The sequence below is a fragment of the Ictidomys tridecemlineatus genome, chromosome 10, assembly GCF_052094955.1.
Source record: "Ictidomys tridecemlineatus isolate mIctTri1 chromosome 10, mIctTri1.hap1, whole genome shotgun sequence".
Taxonomy (NCBI): domain Eukaryota; kingdom Metazoa; phylum Chordata; class Mammalia; order Rodentia; family Sciuridae; genus Ictidomys; species Ictidomys tridecemlineatus.
This window is the reverse complement of record NC_135486.1, coordinates 85,649,745-85,664,085: the sequence shown is the minus strand read 5'-3', so window position 1 is coordinate 85,664,085 and position 14,341 is coordinate 85,649,745. Positions and strand designations below refer to the sequence as shown.

Sequence of the window (14,341 nt, the reverse complement as noted above, 5' to 3'; positions counted from 1 at the left end):
ACTTTCCATGTGTAATTAAGCAAGGCTCCCCCCCCCATCCTTTTTTTACATGGTAGAGGGAATGGGGAAGACTCATTAGCATCTAGAAAATAGTGTTCCTTAGTACATGTCTCAGGAAATGTCTGATAAACAACAGGGCATTGATGGAGTTGAGAGGAGGTGCCAGGGTCACATGCATTAACTAATAAGTGTTTTGATTCTGCTCACAACTTGGGCTAACTTTGAAGCTTTTTGTAGTTTTTCCATTAGGCAAGATTCACTGTTATTCCCACACTCTCTTTTTTCTCTAAATGTGTCCAAAAATTGAATTCTGGTCTCTGTCCTACCTTCAAAACTTCCTCACAACATAGCTGTCCTCATCCTTCTAGTTGTCTACATCTAAGCCTTGGAATCATCCTTGTTTTCCTTTTTTCATTCACATCAGCAAATCCTATAGGCTCTATCTTCAAACTATGTTTATAATTATATTGTTTCTCTCCACTTTCATCTTTGCCATATGACAAAGAGAAGGCACTCCATTACTAAACTGGTCACAGTTTCACAAGGACATCCACCATACTATAGCATGAAGGGCCTGACAGGGCCAGGCTGTATGGGACCACCACATCCCACAGCTATTGGGAGGAAGTAATGTAAAGTCCTATACAGAGACATTGTTGAATCTAAAATAGCACTTTCCATATTTCCGTATGTAGTTGAGCAAGAACACTGCAGGGGGAAGAAAGGAGAAGGACCTACTTATTGGCTGGTGTCTATCTGTTTCGGTCTCTCACTGTCAAGTCATCTATTGCATGACTATCACCCTTCATCCCTAACCTCCCATAGCACTTCCAATATGTTCAAGTTATGTTATCTATTCCCTCCAGAAGGCAGCTGGAGCAGCTAGACCCCACACCTGCACTTTATTTGGGTCCAGATACCAGGGGCAGGCTAAACATTCTGAGGGACTACTGCCAGGCCTTCAACCCCTCACAGCATTAGATAATAACTATGACAGGTTCACTATCCTTCACTAACTAACTGGACTACAGGATAAAAATGTAAGCACCTTTATAAGGTTGTAAATTGCATTACATAATTTGGCATCTTTTAAACTTTGCCTTCTTTTTTAACATTTCTTACTTAGAACATTTGTTACACACATACAGTGTGACAGCATCTCAGTACTTACACACTGCCACACAGACCACACTTATTCATGTCTCTATGAGTCTGGACAGTGTGACATACCCTTTTCTTTCTGTGTAGCATACTGTTCCCCCTTTTGAGTATCTGGAAAACTCCCAATCAACCTTAAAAAGCATACATGAAAAATTATAACAAGAGTGAAGGAGAAATAATGAGTAGATAAGTAAAATAAGTTAAAAGAGGGACAGAAAGTGGATGTCCTAGATATAGAAAGAGCTCTTAAAAAAGCAATAAGAAAGATTAAATTAATAGCAACATGAACAAGTTACAATTACCTACAAATCATAAGCGTATGAAAATGGTCAATTTTCTAAGTGACATTACTATGTATTACTACATACTATATACCAGGAACTAATGTGTACAGAACTTTAAGCACATCTTGCTTCACTAAACCATATAAAGTTAGGATTATTATCCTAATTTTATCAATGAGGAAACCTAACAATGAAGCCAATCACAAAACACTATAGAAAACAGAAAAGAACTAACATTTGCTTGTAAAATATTGCATTTGATTTAACTCCTACAACACATATTCATCTCACAGATAAGGTACTTAGGCTGAGAAAGGTTAAAGAATGTCCCAGGAGTCACACAATTACCACATGGCAGATCATTCTGATTCCTAAATAATGGCAAGATTTTTATCACTCAGAGAAATATATGGAGTAATTCAGAAAATTCTGTAAGGGAGGCCAGGGAAATAAACAGGAAGTAGATATAGGTGAGATCTGTCACATAGTAGAAAAGTAAGCTTTCTAGAGAATCAAGAGGGAAAAACAAAACAGTCTGCTCTCCTCACTGTTGTCTCTTTTACCTGTTCACATTCATTTTTTATCATCATTTATGGTTATAAATAATTCTTTCCTTGCCCAATCTATTCCTATGTAATTAAAATTTAGCCTGAACAGTCTTCAACAACTTCAAATATTAAATAGTTTCTTCTAGAGGCAATTTTAAATAATACATATCAATTTTCTATAACTTTTAACATATTGAGTCCTTACTACATTCTACGCACTATTCCAGTGCTTTTTAAAACATTAATTTATAATCACATAACTCCCCTTTAAGATACATATTATTATGTTCCTATTTTTTAGAAGAAGAAACTGCACTATGTGTAATAGCTAATAATTGCTGACGTACAGGTATCAAAGTCTTCTGACTACAGAACTGTGTTCTTAAACTGGGAGACTTACTAAACTACCTCTGTCACAAAGTATCTTACATAAATACTGCATAAAATTTTTTTTCAGTTATTTGGCACTATAAATGACTGTCAGAGATCGTTTAAGTACCAGATACTAAAAAGAATGATAGAATTTGCTAAATAGAAAACCCTAACACCTGAAGGATTCCTATAAGCATTTGGCAAAGATAAAGTAAAATGTGGAGGTGGAGTTCTTCTACACAAGTAAAAGGTTTTCATTCATTTTAAACTCCTTCCTCATCCCATTCTTTACTTCCTCTTCCATGGAGGGAGTGACTTCTCTAATTGGCTAATGTGAGAATTTGGCATATTTGACTCAGTTCTACTCATTCCCTCTTGGAAATAAGTTATCCACAGGAAACATGGGATCTGATTGGACCTTTCAGTTGTGCCTAGTGCTGCTTAACTATCTAGTTCGATATTAGATGACCCATTTGGTTACCAAGCTACATCTTCTAATTCAACATTTATTAGTAACAAAAATGACATGAGTTTCATTTCCTATTTGCCTTAATCTTATTTCTCAATTTGTTCATAACCAAGAAGAGGGGCACTAATTATTGAGACCCCTAAAAATCGTAACACTAGATAGGCCCTAAAATAAATTAAATGTTGTTATCTATTTGTCAGCACTGAGGGAGTAATTGTATTTGTGAACTACAAATGATAAATATTTTTAAATGGACCAATTACATTTTGCTTCGATTTAAATCTGACAAGTAATATAACAGCAACAATGGGAAAATAGACATAAAAAGAAAAAATTTACACTCCCAAAGGCAAATATAATTTAAAATCAAGCAGTTCAAACTCCTTAACAAACTATGTTTCAATAATATCATTAGGTGACACACAGATCTACACAGAAAAACACTTCATGATAATGCACTTGCCTGAATAACTTATACCTAATCACAGAATGGGTGATGGGAATCTCCAGTATATAAGGCATTAAGAAACAAAGAAAAAAGATTTGAAAGTTTAACAACTAATGAATGGCAAGTGAGAGGCTTAGCACTTTATCATACCATATTAAGGCTGAGCAATTCTTGCTAAAGATGATAAGCATTACATGGCTAAAACTCAAAACCAATCCCATGGAAAATTTTCAGAAATTATTTGAGGGAGCTGAACTTTTTTGTGTTTTAAGAGTGTCTCCAGTGTTTGACTATATAGCTGTCCAGCTAGAGCTTGCCTTTATTAGCCACCTTAAACTATACCTTATTCTTCTCCTGCCACTAATTTTAAAATGAGAAAAGTATAGAATCTTATTTGCTTATATTTACAGGTATCTATGCACTCTCCACTGATATATACTCCATGATACTATTTCTTACACTGTTTTCTATAAAGAGATATTTTCACACGAATGATTCTCACCAAGATTTTTTCACTTTTTTTTTCCATACTGAGGATTGAACACAGGAGTGCTTTTTCACTGAGCTACATCTCCAGCTCCTTTTGTTTTATATTTTGAGACAGGATTTCACTAAGTTGTCGAGGCTAGCATTAAACTTTTGATCATCCTGCCTCAGCCTCCTGAGTCTCTGCATTACAGGAATGCACCACCACACCTAGCTCATTAACCAAAATTTCATAGATTATACGGATATAAATAATATCTAAGAGTGCCCAGGCATGGTGGCTAATGCCTGTAATCCCAGCAGCTTGGGAGACTGAGGCAGGAGAATAGCAAGTTCAAAGTTGGCCTCAGCAACTTAGTGAAGCCCTAAGCAACTAAGTGAGACACTGTCTCTACATAAAATATTTAAAAGGGCTGGGGACGTGGTTCAGTGGTTAAGCCCCCTGGGTTCATTCTTCCATAGAGGGAAGAAAGGAAGGAAGGAGGGAGGGAGGGAAGAAGGAAGGAAAGACCTAAGAGCATACTAAGTATCCCCATAAATGAGTATTATGTATATAAGAATGTATAGATGTGTTATGCTTGTTGCACTCTAGAATCTTTGCCTATGTTTGAAAAATTTTCTCCACATGGATCCTTGCTTCTCAAAACAGAAGACAGAATTCACATTCCCAGCTTTGTGTGGCAGAGGGATCTAGTACACACAAAATACTTGCAGTCCTGTAAGACCTACCTTTGAAAGTAGATGAAGAAGATGGTAGAAATATCCACTTTTAAGGACAAAAGTTCATTGGCACTTATGGCATCCAGTCTCCAGAACTGCTGATGCAAAGTGCAATGTAAGTATAGAGCTTTATTAGGGCAATCCCAGAGTGTGGTTTGAGCAGGGCTCCTGTTGATCTAACCTGTTTGTTACGTGTGTGTCCTGTAGATTCTGTGAGCTTCCCAGTGTCCTTTAATTATGTTTTTCTGCTTATGTTAAATAGAGAGTAACTTCTATGATTTGCTACTAAGAACTGTGTATGATATAAAATAATGATGATGACTATAGTTTTATCAAAATAATGTCAGAATGATTATCTATTCAATAATAAAGTTCATAGTCATATAAGGAGAACCTGTCACAGTTCAGTATTGTGTAACAGGCTACACAAGAACAGAGAGGAATAGCACAGGATGTGGACATGTTAATACATGGGCATGCAGATATATAATAAAGTAAAATGAAATTTAGAAAATACAGAAGCACTATATAGTGACTACAACAATACAATAGCATTTTGCATACACTAATAAGGATGAAATTTTTACTGTTATTAAAATGTTCATTGCGTTAGAAGAAAATCAGTGTTGTTAAAGAAATTAAACATACTCTATTAAGATTCAGTACTATAAGAAAATGTGAATTGTATATTTGAAAAGGGATTAATATCTAAAATATATAAAGAACTTCTACAACTAAGGAAAAAAATACAACATGGGCCAAAAACTTTAGTATATATTTCCCAAAGGAGGATATGCAAATTTCCAATAAAAACATGAAAGAATCCTAACATTTTTAGTTATTAAAAAAATACAAATCAAAATCACAATGAAATATCAATGCATATGCATTATTATGGCTAGTATTTAAAAAGAATGTAAAACAAAAAGGTGTCAGGATAAAATGGAACCCTCATGAATTATTGTTGGAACTGTAAAATTATGCAGCTGCTGTGGAAAAATCTGGTGGTACCTCAAAGGACTAAAAAGAAGATATGATTTAGCAATTCCATTCCTAGGTTTAACCCAAAAGAACTGAGAGTCAAAGGATTCAAAAGGATACCTATACACCAATATTCCAAGCAGCATTATTCACATAGCTAACAGGTTGAAACAACTCAAGTGTCCATCAATCTGAATGAATGGATAAATAAAATTGTATATACCTACAATGGAATATCATTCAGCTTCTGTTTGGGACCACGAAAAAGTTTTGGAAACTGATATTGGTAATGGTTGCACAACATTTTGAGTCACTTAATACAACTTAATTGTACATTTTAAAATATTTATAATAATATATTTTGCATTATATATACTTTACCACAATAAAAAAAATCAATTATAAACATTACCTACAAATCAGCCCAAACTGTTGCTCAATATTATTCCCATTTTGCTGCTTTTTAATATTATTCAAAGTATAGAACAAAGAAAGTGGATCAAACCAGAACAATGGCAACATAGCATGGTATAAAGGTCTGATAGACATAGGTTAGAATACTGGTTTTACCACTAACTAGCATTATTACATACTTACACCAAGTTATGACATTTAGAAGTCATTAATAAAAGTTAAAGTTAGCTGCCATTGCTATAGTTTTCATTATTATTTATAAACCACTAGGAAGGGAGCAATGTATTTTATTACAGATAAATTTAAAACTTTGGTACATTAAATAAGTGAACATTGGAAGACAAACAAATGCTGGGAAAACATTTGCATCAATAGGATTGAGTAGATATCCCTCATAGTAAACCTCAAACCAAAGTCCTGGAGAGCAGAGAGGTAGGGAGGTCAGGAAGACGACTTTGAATCACAGGGTCACAGAGTAGGCCTCTCTGAGAGGCCACGGATTAATTCAGATATGGCAGATGAAAAGAAGATGGAGTGAGAAAGTCTGGGGTGAGTCTAGACTCAAAACTCATATGTGGGCCGAGGTTTTGTTTCAGTAGTAGAACGCTTAACAGCCAGCCTAGCATGTGTGAGGCACTGAGTTCCATCCTCAGCACCACAAAAAAATAAATAAATAAAAATAAAGTACTAAAACTCAACATCTCCTCAGAAAATCTATATACTCCACCCATTAAACATTGTCAGTTAAAGCGTCTCATTACCCTTGATATTGCAAAGGGAAGCAGAGAAGCTTCAGTTTTGTGGTTGTCTCAGTCATGTAAGAATAAACATGCATTGCAAGAGGCCTTGGGTTCAATTCCCAGCACCGTAAAAAATAAACAAATAAACATGCAGGTTCGAAGTTTGTCACTCCATATCCCAAGTGTCTACCAGTACTTACCACAAAATACGCAGTCACTCAATTTTAAGTAAATATTACCAAAAGTAAATCTAGCACCAAAGAAATTAAACGACTCAAAAAGAAAGAGGTGAGTAGAATGACAATATTTTGAGAGGATACAATGTACCCTATGCTAATTACCACTTGACACATTTTATTTTTTAATCCTCACAATTCTCCCTGAAAGAACAGTTTCACACTTTTAAAAACCAAGAAATGGGTTCCAAAACATTAAGAAAATTTGAACTCTACTTTGAACTCAGATCTCTTGCATCTAAATGTATGGCTGGAGAAGATTCCACAGACTCACCAGGTTTCCCCTCTGGGTTTCCCCACAGTCCTAGTTAGTATGCGCCAACTTCTACCTTGAATCCTAGCTAGCATCCTGCTCGACCCCGCCCCTCCCACTCGGACTTCCCCCAAGATAAAAGACCAAGGTTCCAGGGTTCCCGCGACAGCACGTGTAGAAGTGAGGCTAGCACCAGGGAAAGGGCTCGCCCCTCCCCCGACCTTGGTCGGCTCCATTTTAATTCGACTTAACAGCCTAGCGAAAGCGACCTCACAAACTCGGGTCCCTGGAGGCTCAGGGCCCGCCCTAGCGACCAACGCGGGGCCCTGGAGAAGGGAATCTCGGCCTGGAACGGCGGACGGGGGCGTCGCACCCGGCGGTTTCCTGGGCAACCAGCGCCGCCTCAACTCCGTCTCCGCCCCTAGCGCCTCGCCGCGGCGCCCCGCCTCGGCGCCGAGGCACCAACAAGCGCCCTAGATTCTTTCCAGAAAGCATTCGGCCTTTCTCACCTCTCAGTGCGTGGTGCATGCCACCAATGCCGCTGTACAGCTCAAGGACCCGCAAAGGCTCCATTCCTCCAGCCGCCGCCCTCGCCGCCGCAGCCTTGGAGCTAGGCCTGCCGGTCCCTCCACTCCTGCTCCCGCCGCCCCCACCGCTCCTTCTGCCTCTGGTTCCGCGGTTTTTCGGTTCCCCGGACGCTGTCGCTGGGCTCAGGACTTTACTGGGCAGCGCGGGGCCTGGGGACTTGACAGAGGTCAGGAGGGGGAACAAAGCTCGGAAAACTATGAGGCTTCCAAGTGAATAGCAGCCATTCCGGAGCCTGATTGACGCTCAGTCTTCACTGATTGTTTTTCGTGGCCTTGAGTGGGAAAGAAACCCGGAGCTCAGTAGAGGAGTGAAAAACTGCCTTGCTTTCAAAGTGAATCCAGAACAAATTGTTTTTCAGGCGGGCTGTTTTTCTGCCCCTTGGAAGTCTGCAGTGTCCAAACATTCCTTCTACTAATCTTGAGCAGTACCACCTACTCAGTGGTGTGTGGCTGCAGCTGCCTGCTGGGATGATGCAGATAAATCAGACCAACCTATTCTCTAGAGAAACTTCCAGAATTAGAAGCAGAACACTGAGTGTGTGAGGATAACTCCAAAGATGCTTATTGTCATCATTAATAGCGTTAATTATATTTCAGCTTGGGAAATAAGCCCACATAGGATACAATGTTCCTAATAGTTCTCTGCACTATGAGCTTCCAGGAACTAGGGCCTTGACTCTCCAGGATGGTCCTTGTGATCCAGTGGTTAGAGGTTCGATTATAAACTAAGATAAGTAGCCAGGAAAGAGGAGGAGGAAATATTCTCATGGTGAAGAGAATGTCCTTCTATTTGTTCTCAATACTGCTTGTAGAGAAAATGATTTGTTAGAAACTTTGCATGCCTGCTAATGTAATGGTAACAAAAATTTTACTACTATATCTGAATTATAGAACTGACTGATCCATTTTGATGTGATCTATTTTTAATTGCAAGTGTATGTTAGTTTTTAAATATTTTGTTCTTATTGGTCACTTATTTCAGATAAGAAGAGTTTCTATGATAGAAAGATACCAGAAAACTGAATTTTAGCCTTGGCATAATCATAATTCATAACTACCTCCATGAAAGTATCTGTACAAGTTAGGATCCCTTGGATTACATGTACTCTCTTCCAATTTCTGGTACAAACTGTGTGATTTAGGAAGAGAACCAGGAGGGTTGACACAATGGGGAGCAGCTGAGAAGAAAGATAAGATGAACAAATAGAGGGGGGAAAAGAGAACATATATTGACTTATTTTTTCCCCAAAATGAATCTAGAATATTCACAGGGGAGAAAAAAACTCTCTAATTCCCTTGTTTCCCGTAAAATTATCCTTAACAACATTTCCAATAGTGCTTATATTCTAATAAGAGAAAGTCAACACATTTTCGAAAATATAACCATCAAAACTTAGATTTTAGTATATTCAGTGTATTTTCTCTTAAAACATAAAATGCATTTTAAGAAATAAAAATGTTAGTGAATCCATAGAAAATGAAGGCACATATAAAGCATATCAGAACTCACCAAGAGCACTTTGTAATACCAAGATGAATATTAAAATAATAGCAGCACTCTCAGTTATAGAAGGGCACATCCTGCAACTTGGAATCCAGTGTCATTTCCTTCTTCCTTTCCTGCTTGTCATTATTGTCTAAAAAAATTAAATAGATCTGTTTAAAATACTTTTGGCAATCACCTTAGTGTTTCCATGATCCAGGTCATTTTTTATTCCTCAGTGAAAAGTGAATTGGATTACTCTACAGGTTCATTTATAGTGAGAGAATACCCTCCTTCTGCCAATTTAGGTAATAAACAAATGCCATTCTGATTTTACATAGAGAAAAAGAATCATCTTAATAAATTTCATGGAAAATGAAAGCGCATCATATGGAATAAATTGATAATAAATGTCCTCAAGAGACAAATTATAATCAGAAGAAATTTGAATTGGAAAGGTCCCTAGCACGCACACTTGTGCCACTCATGAGCTCCCGTGTATTTAAGAACCCTTTCTACCAAGTTACTGATATTTGAGCATTAAAAAACACAGGCATTCAAATAGCTAATGAGGGTACATGGTACTACCTAGAGTGAGCAGTTTGATGATGAAGACCTTGAATTATTAGAAAACTGTTCTTTATAATTACTAAACTCAATTCCTTTTAGATTTGCCCTCTGTACTGACTTTTAAAACTCTATTTTATTATGCATTATAACTAAAAACACAAGCTCAAGAGCCAGAATGTAGATAGGAATCACAGGTCTCTACTTCTTACCTGGGTGACCTGGATTAAGTCACTTAGCTTCTCTGAGCCTAAGCATAACTCTAAAATATACAAATAAATTGGACATGTGATTGCTGAAAAGGTTAAATGAGGATCAAAAGCACTTTGCCTGTTGCATACCAGAATATAAATAGCTGTATGCTTATTGAATAGTTTCTATATACAGTAGCCCTTCCTTATCTGCTGTTTCACTTTCTGCAGTTTCAGTTACCTCCAGTCAGCTGGGGTCCAAAAATATTAAATAGAATTCTCCAAAAACAGTGTTTTAAATTATGCATTATTCTGAGTAACAACATGAAATCTTGTGTAGTCCCATTCCATCCTGCCCTGAACATCAGTCAGCCCTTTGTCTGGTATACCCATGTTTGATATGCTACCTGCCATTGACATCTTGATTATCAGATAGACTGTTGAAATATTGCCATGCTTGTGTTCAGTAACCTTTATTTTACTTCACTGCAGCCCCAAAGCACAAAAATAGTGATGCTGACAATTTTATTACAGCATATCATTATAATTTTCTATTTTGTTATTATTGTTATTAATCTTTATCTGTTCTTAACTTTTAACTTTATCACAGGTGTGTATATGTGGAAAAAACACTATATATATTTTAGAGAGAGAGAGTTTTTTAATATTTATTTTTTAGTTTTCAGTGGACACAACATCTTTATTTTATTTTTATGTGGTGCTGAGGATTGAACCCAGCGACCCGCACATGCCAGGATAGTGCATTACTGCTTGAGCCACATCCCCAGCCTCCACATTATATTTTGAGTTCAGTACTACCCATGATTTCAGGCATCCACTGGGAGTCTTGGAGCATATCTCCCAAGGATAAAGGAAGACTAATGTAATGGTCCCTTCAACTCTGATGTGACATGAATCCAATCTTTTATGTCAGTTATACTCCAGTTTGGTGATGCTCATTTTAGGAGCTAAAACTGGACATTGGACTCTGAACAAGGTCAAATCATCAGACTATAAAATGGTCCAGTTAGCTACAGTCTAAGGGCTCTAGGAAAGGGTGGGCCTTGTCATAGGTGTTCAGGAGTAGCCTGGGCTTGGGCCAGGGTGGAGTAAAACTGGAAACTGGAATCCATAGACTTTGCTGAGAAGATACTGAGTGTGAAAACACAGGAAGTCAAAGACAGACTGTTCAATAGTAGTAAGAGACACCTCCTAATTGAGGTTAAGCAGACCTGGCGTAGAGGTGGAGGATACCACTAAAAGCATAGTCATTTGTTAATTGTTTTATGTGCCAGGCACTGAAGAAATATTCAATCAAAAAATTTCAAAATTTTTTTAAAAATCTATTTCAAACCATAAATTGTCAATAGTATTTTAAAAGTGAGGGATGTCTTCTATTTCCTAAGCCTAGGACTTTTTACTAATTTTGCTGATTATTGATCAAAATTTTCATTGATCCTCTAGAGCTAACCTTTTACAATAGAAGAGCCACTACCCACATCTGATGACTTATTTAATTAACAAAAAATTTAGTTCAGCAGTCATATTGGGTAGATTCAAGTGCTCAACAGTCACAAGTCGCTACTGGTTACCCTATTGCTTAACACAGAGAGTATTTTCATATCACAGAATGTTCTCCTGAGCAAAACCACTCTAGAACGATGGTCTCCAAGTTACCACCTTTATGTCTAGGACTTCCATAAAGAAACTGTGCCCAAATGTCTACAAACTGCTTAATAATTCATATTGAACACTAATTTAAAATAAGACCCCCAAAATAGGACTAAAAGGAACTCAAATAAAGCAAGTTTTGCATCAAAACTCCTTCCCTTTCTGTAGCATCTAGTTACCTTTTCGATCAACTGTCACAACAGGAAAGAGCAGATGTGTTCTGTCAGCAGCATGATAAACTTTCAAGAGAAAAAGAACAGATGGAAAGTAAACTTTCTGGTGTCTTCAAGGAGTAGTACTTTTCTATTGAAAAAGAATATTCTGATGACCTCCAACTGGGAATAATGTTATCTCATACTTACCCCAGAAGAAAAAGAATGCTTTTAAAAAAAACAAGAGGAAATTTTATTTTAATTTCTACTGGAACACATAAATACCATGCAGCCTGCCTGATATCTTGTCATGATTTTGCTCCTTGAAATTATTTTTGAAATTTCTCATTCAAACCTGTTTTGCAGCAATCTTAAATATTATATTTGAGTTAAATTAAAGATAGTGGGGGTCTTTTGGGGCTGGGGTTGTAGCTCAATGGTAGAGTACTTGCCCAGCCCATCTGGGTTCAATCCTATGCACCCCGTAAAAATAAATAAATTAATTAACTAATTAAAGGCATTGTGTCCAACTAAAAAATATTTTAAAAATATATAGTGGGAATCTTTCTTTAAAACTGCTTTCACCAGCTCCTTTCTCTGGAAGGAACCTTAAGAACTATTTGGTCCAGTGTTTTCCAAATTCTTTTTTTTCCCCAAAAAATTTTGTTCAAACACAAAACTCATTTAGAATCAGAGCCAAGAGAGATGGAGACATAGAACAAGTGCAAGGTTCCAGGCACACAAATCCTAACTGCTCTGTTGTTGAAGCATGGATGGTAGTGGGCCCAGAATAAAGCTAGATTACCTCCTATTCCCTATCAATTCCTATGGCTTCCTCCCCAAAAGACCTGTATCATAAACCACTGATTTCATGTAATCTGTTTTAAAGATGAAGACCTGGAAATCCAGAAAGTTTTAATATTTTGTCTGGTGTCACAGCTAGGTGGAAGAAGCCCAGCTCAGTTCCCTCTAGAGGTCTGTCAATCGCTGGCTTTGCCATAACATAATACAAAACATGCTGAGTAGGCTCAGTGGACCCAGGCCTGCTGGGCCCCTTGACACAGAAGCAAAGCCAGGAATCTAAAGTAGCTCTAGGATGAAGATCACATTGCTTCCTGAGAACAGGCTGACCCGAGAACTGAGGGCAACTTTTGAGATCTATCAAGCAAACCAAAGCCAACAAAGCAATGCATGTTATAGAGGTCAGACAAAAAAGGTTAACATTGCATAGTAAAAGAGGACCAATCCCACAGGCTAATTAGCAGCATGTGTGATAGCTCTTCTGCCAATCACTCTAGCAAGACAGCCTAATACAGTGCAAGAAACATGGCCCTTAGAATCAGATGGGTTAATATGAATCTTGCTTCTTACTTAAAATACTCAGTTCTCCTACGAAATAGGTAATATTTGCTAAAAGGTAGCTGTTTGTACTCAATTTTATACATATGTACTTCATATATGTGGAAGATGGATAGATAGATATAATCAATAATAAGCCTAAAACATTAAATAATTTTTTCTTCCAATTTTCTGAACAACTTTGTCAAAACATAAGATATAACCCATTCTTTTCTAATAGGGGAAATTCTAGTATGCTTTCAAAAGGAGTATATTAACATAAGATCAGTTTGCATATTACACAACAAGATTTCTTTCCTCATCTATTTCTAACACAGCTTTCATTCTTCCATGTAGGCAAATGTAGCCCATGCTGGGACTACAGGAGAGCTGTTGTTACTTTGTTCCTTTTGTCTAGCAATTCACCCACTCAGAACTGCTGGAGGGAACCAAAACATACAATCCAGAACTATCAATATTAAGAAAAGGAAATAAATATTCAAACTCCATGAACTCCTTATTCTTCTTCATAGTCTGTTTCTGTTTTTCATTGCTACATCATTAGAATAATAAACTACAATACAAAAATAAAGGACATACTTACAAGATTTTTTCTAGCCCTGTTTATTTAGGACTAGATTAGTTACATGAAAGTATCACTTAGAATCATCTGCATATCATCCAATCATGATTAAAATAGCTAAAATGTAATAATAGTTCCCTGGAGCTACAATCAATCTATTCTGTCTACATAAGGAAAAAACCCTATACTTATCCTAAATTGTTAACTTATCAGCTTACAAAGTCAGTTTTAGAGTCTAATACAAGCACACCTGTTTCCCAAACTCTCACTTCATATGCAGAATCTATCAATCCTTATTTTACAGACTAAACTTTTTCCTGCAGACAGACCATGAGTGTTTCATTTCCATGTAGGGTAACTATTGCTAAGCTAAAATATCTAAATTCCCCAAAGGAACTTGTTCTATGTTTAGTCTCTCAAAAAATACTGGCTAAAATAGGCTATATTTCAATTGATGGCAAAAGTACATTTTACCAGTAGGGTGGTATAACTAATAAGACAATCTAGGCTTTTAAGTTTCAAAGAATTATAAATAATTAAAATGTTTATTAATCAGTTTTAGACCTATCAGCTTTTCTTTTTGGATATTCAGTTTTTTTATGAAAAAAAAAGAAAAACTTCATGTTTATAAATTAACATATATTTGCAAATCACATA

At 36.8% G+C, this 14,341-nt stretch overlaps 1 protein-coding gene across 6 annotated transcripts in view; it reads right to left on the bottom strand.

Moving 5' to 3' along the window:
- The window catches only part of Trdmt1 (tRNA aspartic acid methyltransferase 1), a 46,298-nt gene extending 36,963 nt beyond the window's left edge, over positions 1-9,335 (bottom strand). The window contains exons 1-2 of one of the 6 annotated variants that reach the window (XM_078023356.1): positions 9,210-9,335; positions 7,622-7,971 (exon numbers count right to left, since the gene is read on the bottom strand). In XM_078023356.1, coding sequence (XP_077879482.1) covers positions 7,622-7,685 — 64 coding nt within the window. In that variant the 5' untranslated portion in view covers positions 7,686-7,971; positions 9,210-9,335. Of the gene's footprint in view, positions 1-7,133; positions 7,278-7,621; positions 8,163-9,209 lie in introns of those variants that run through there. The other 5 variants (XM_078023360.1, XM_078023355.1, XM_078023357.1 and 2 more) reach the window with 5 other exon arrangements.
- Positions 9,336-14,341: the final 5,006 nt, after the last annotated feature.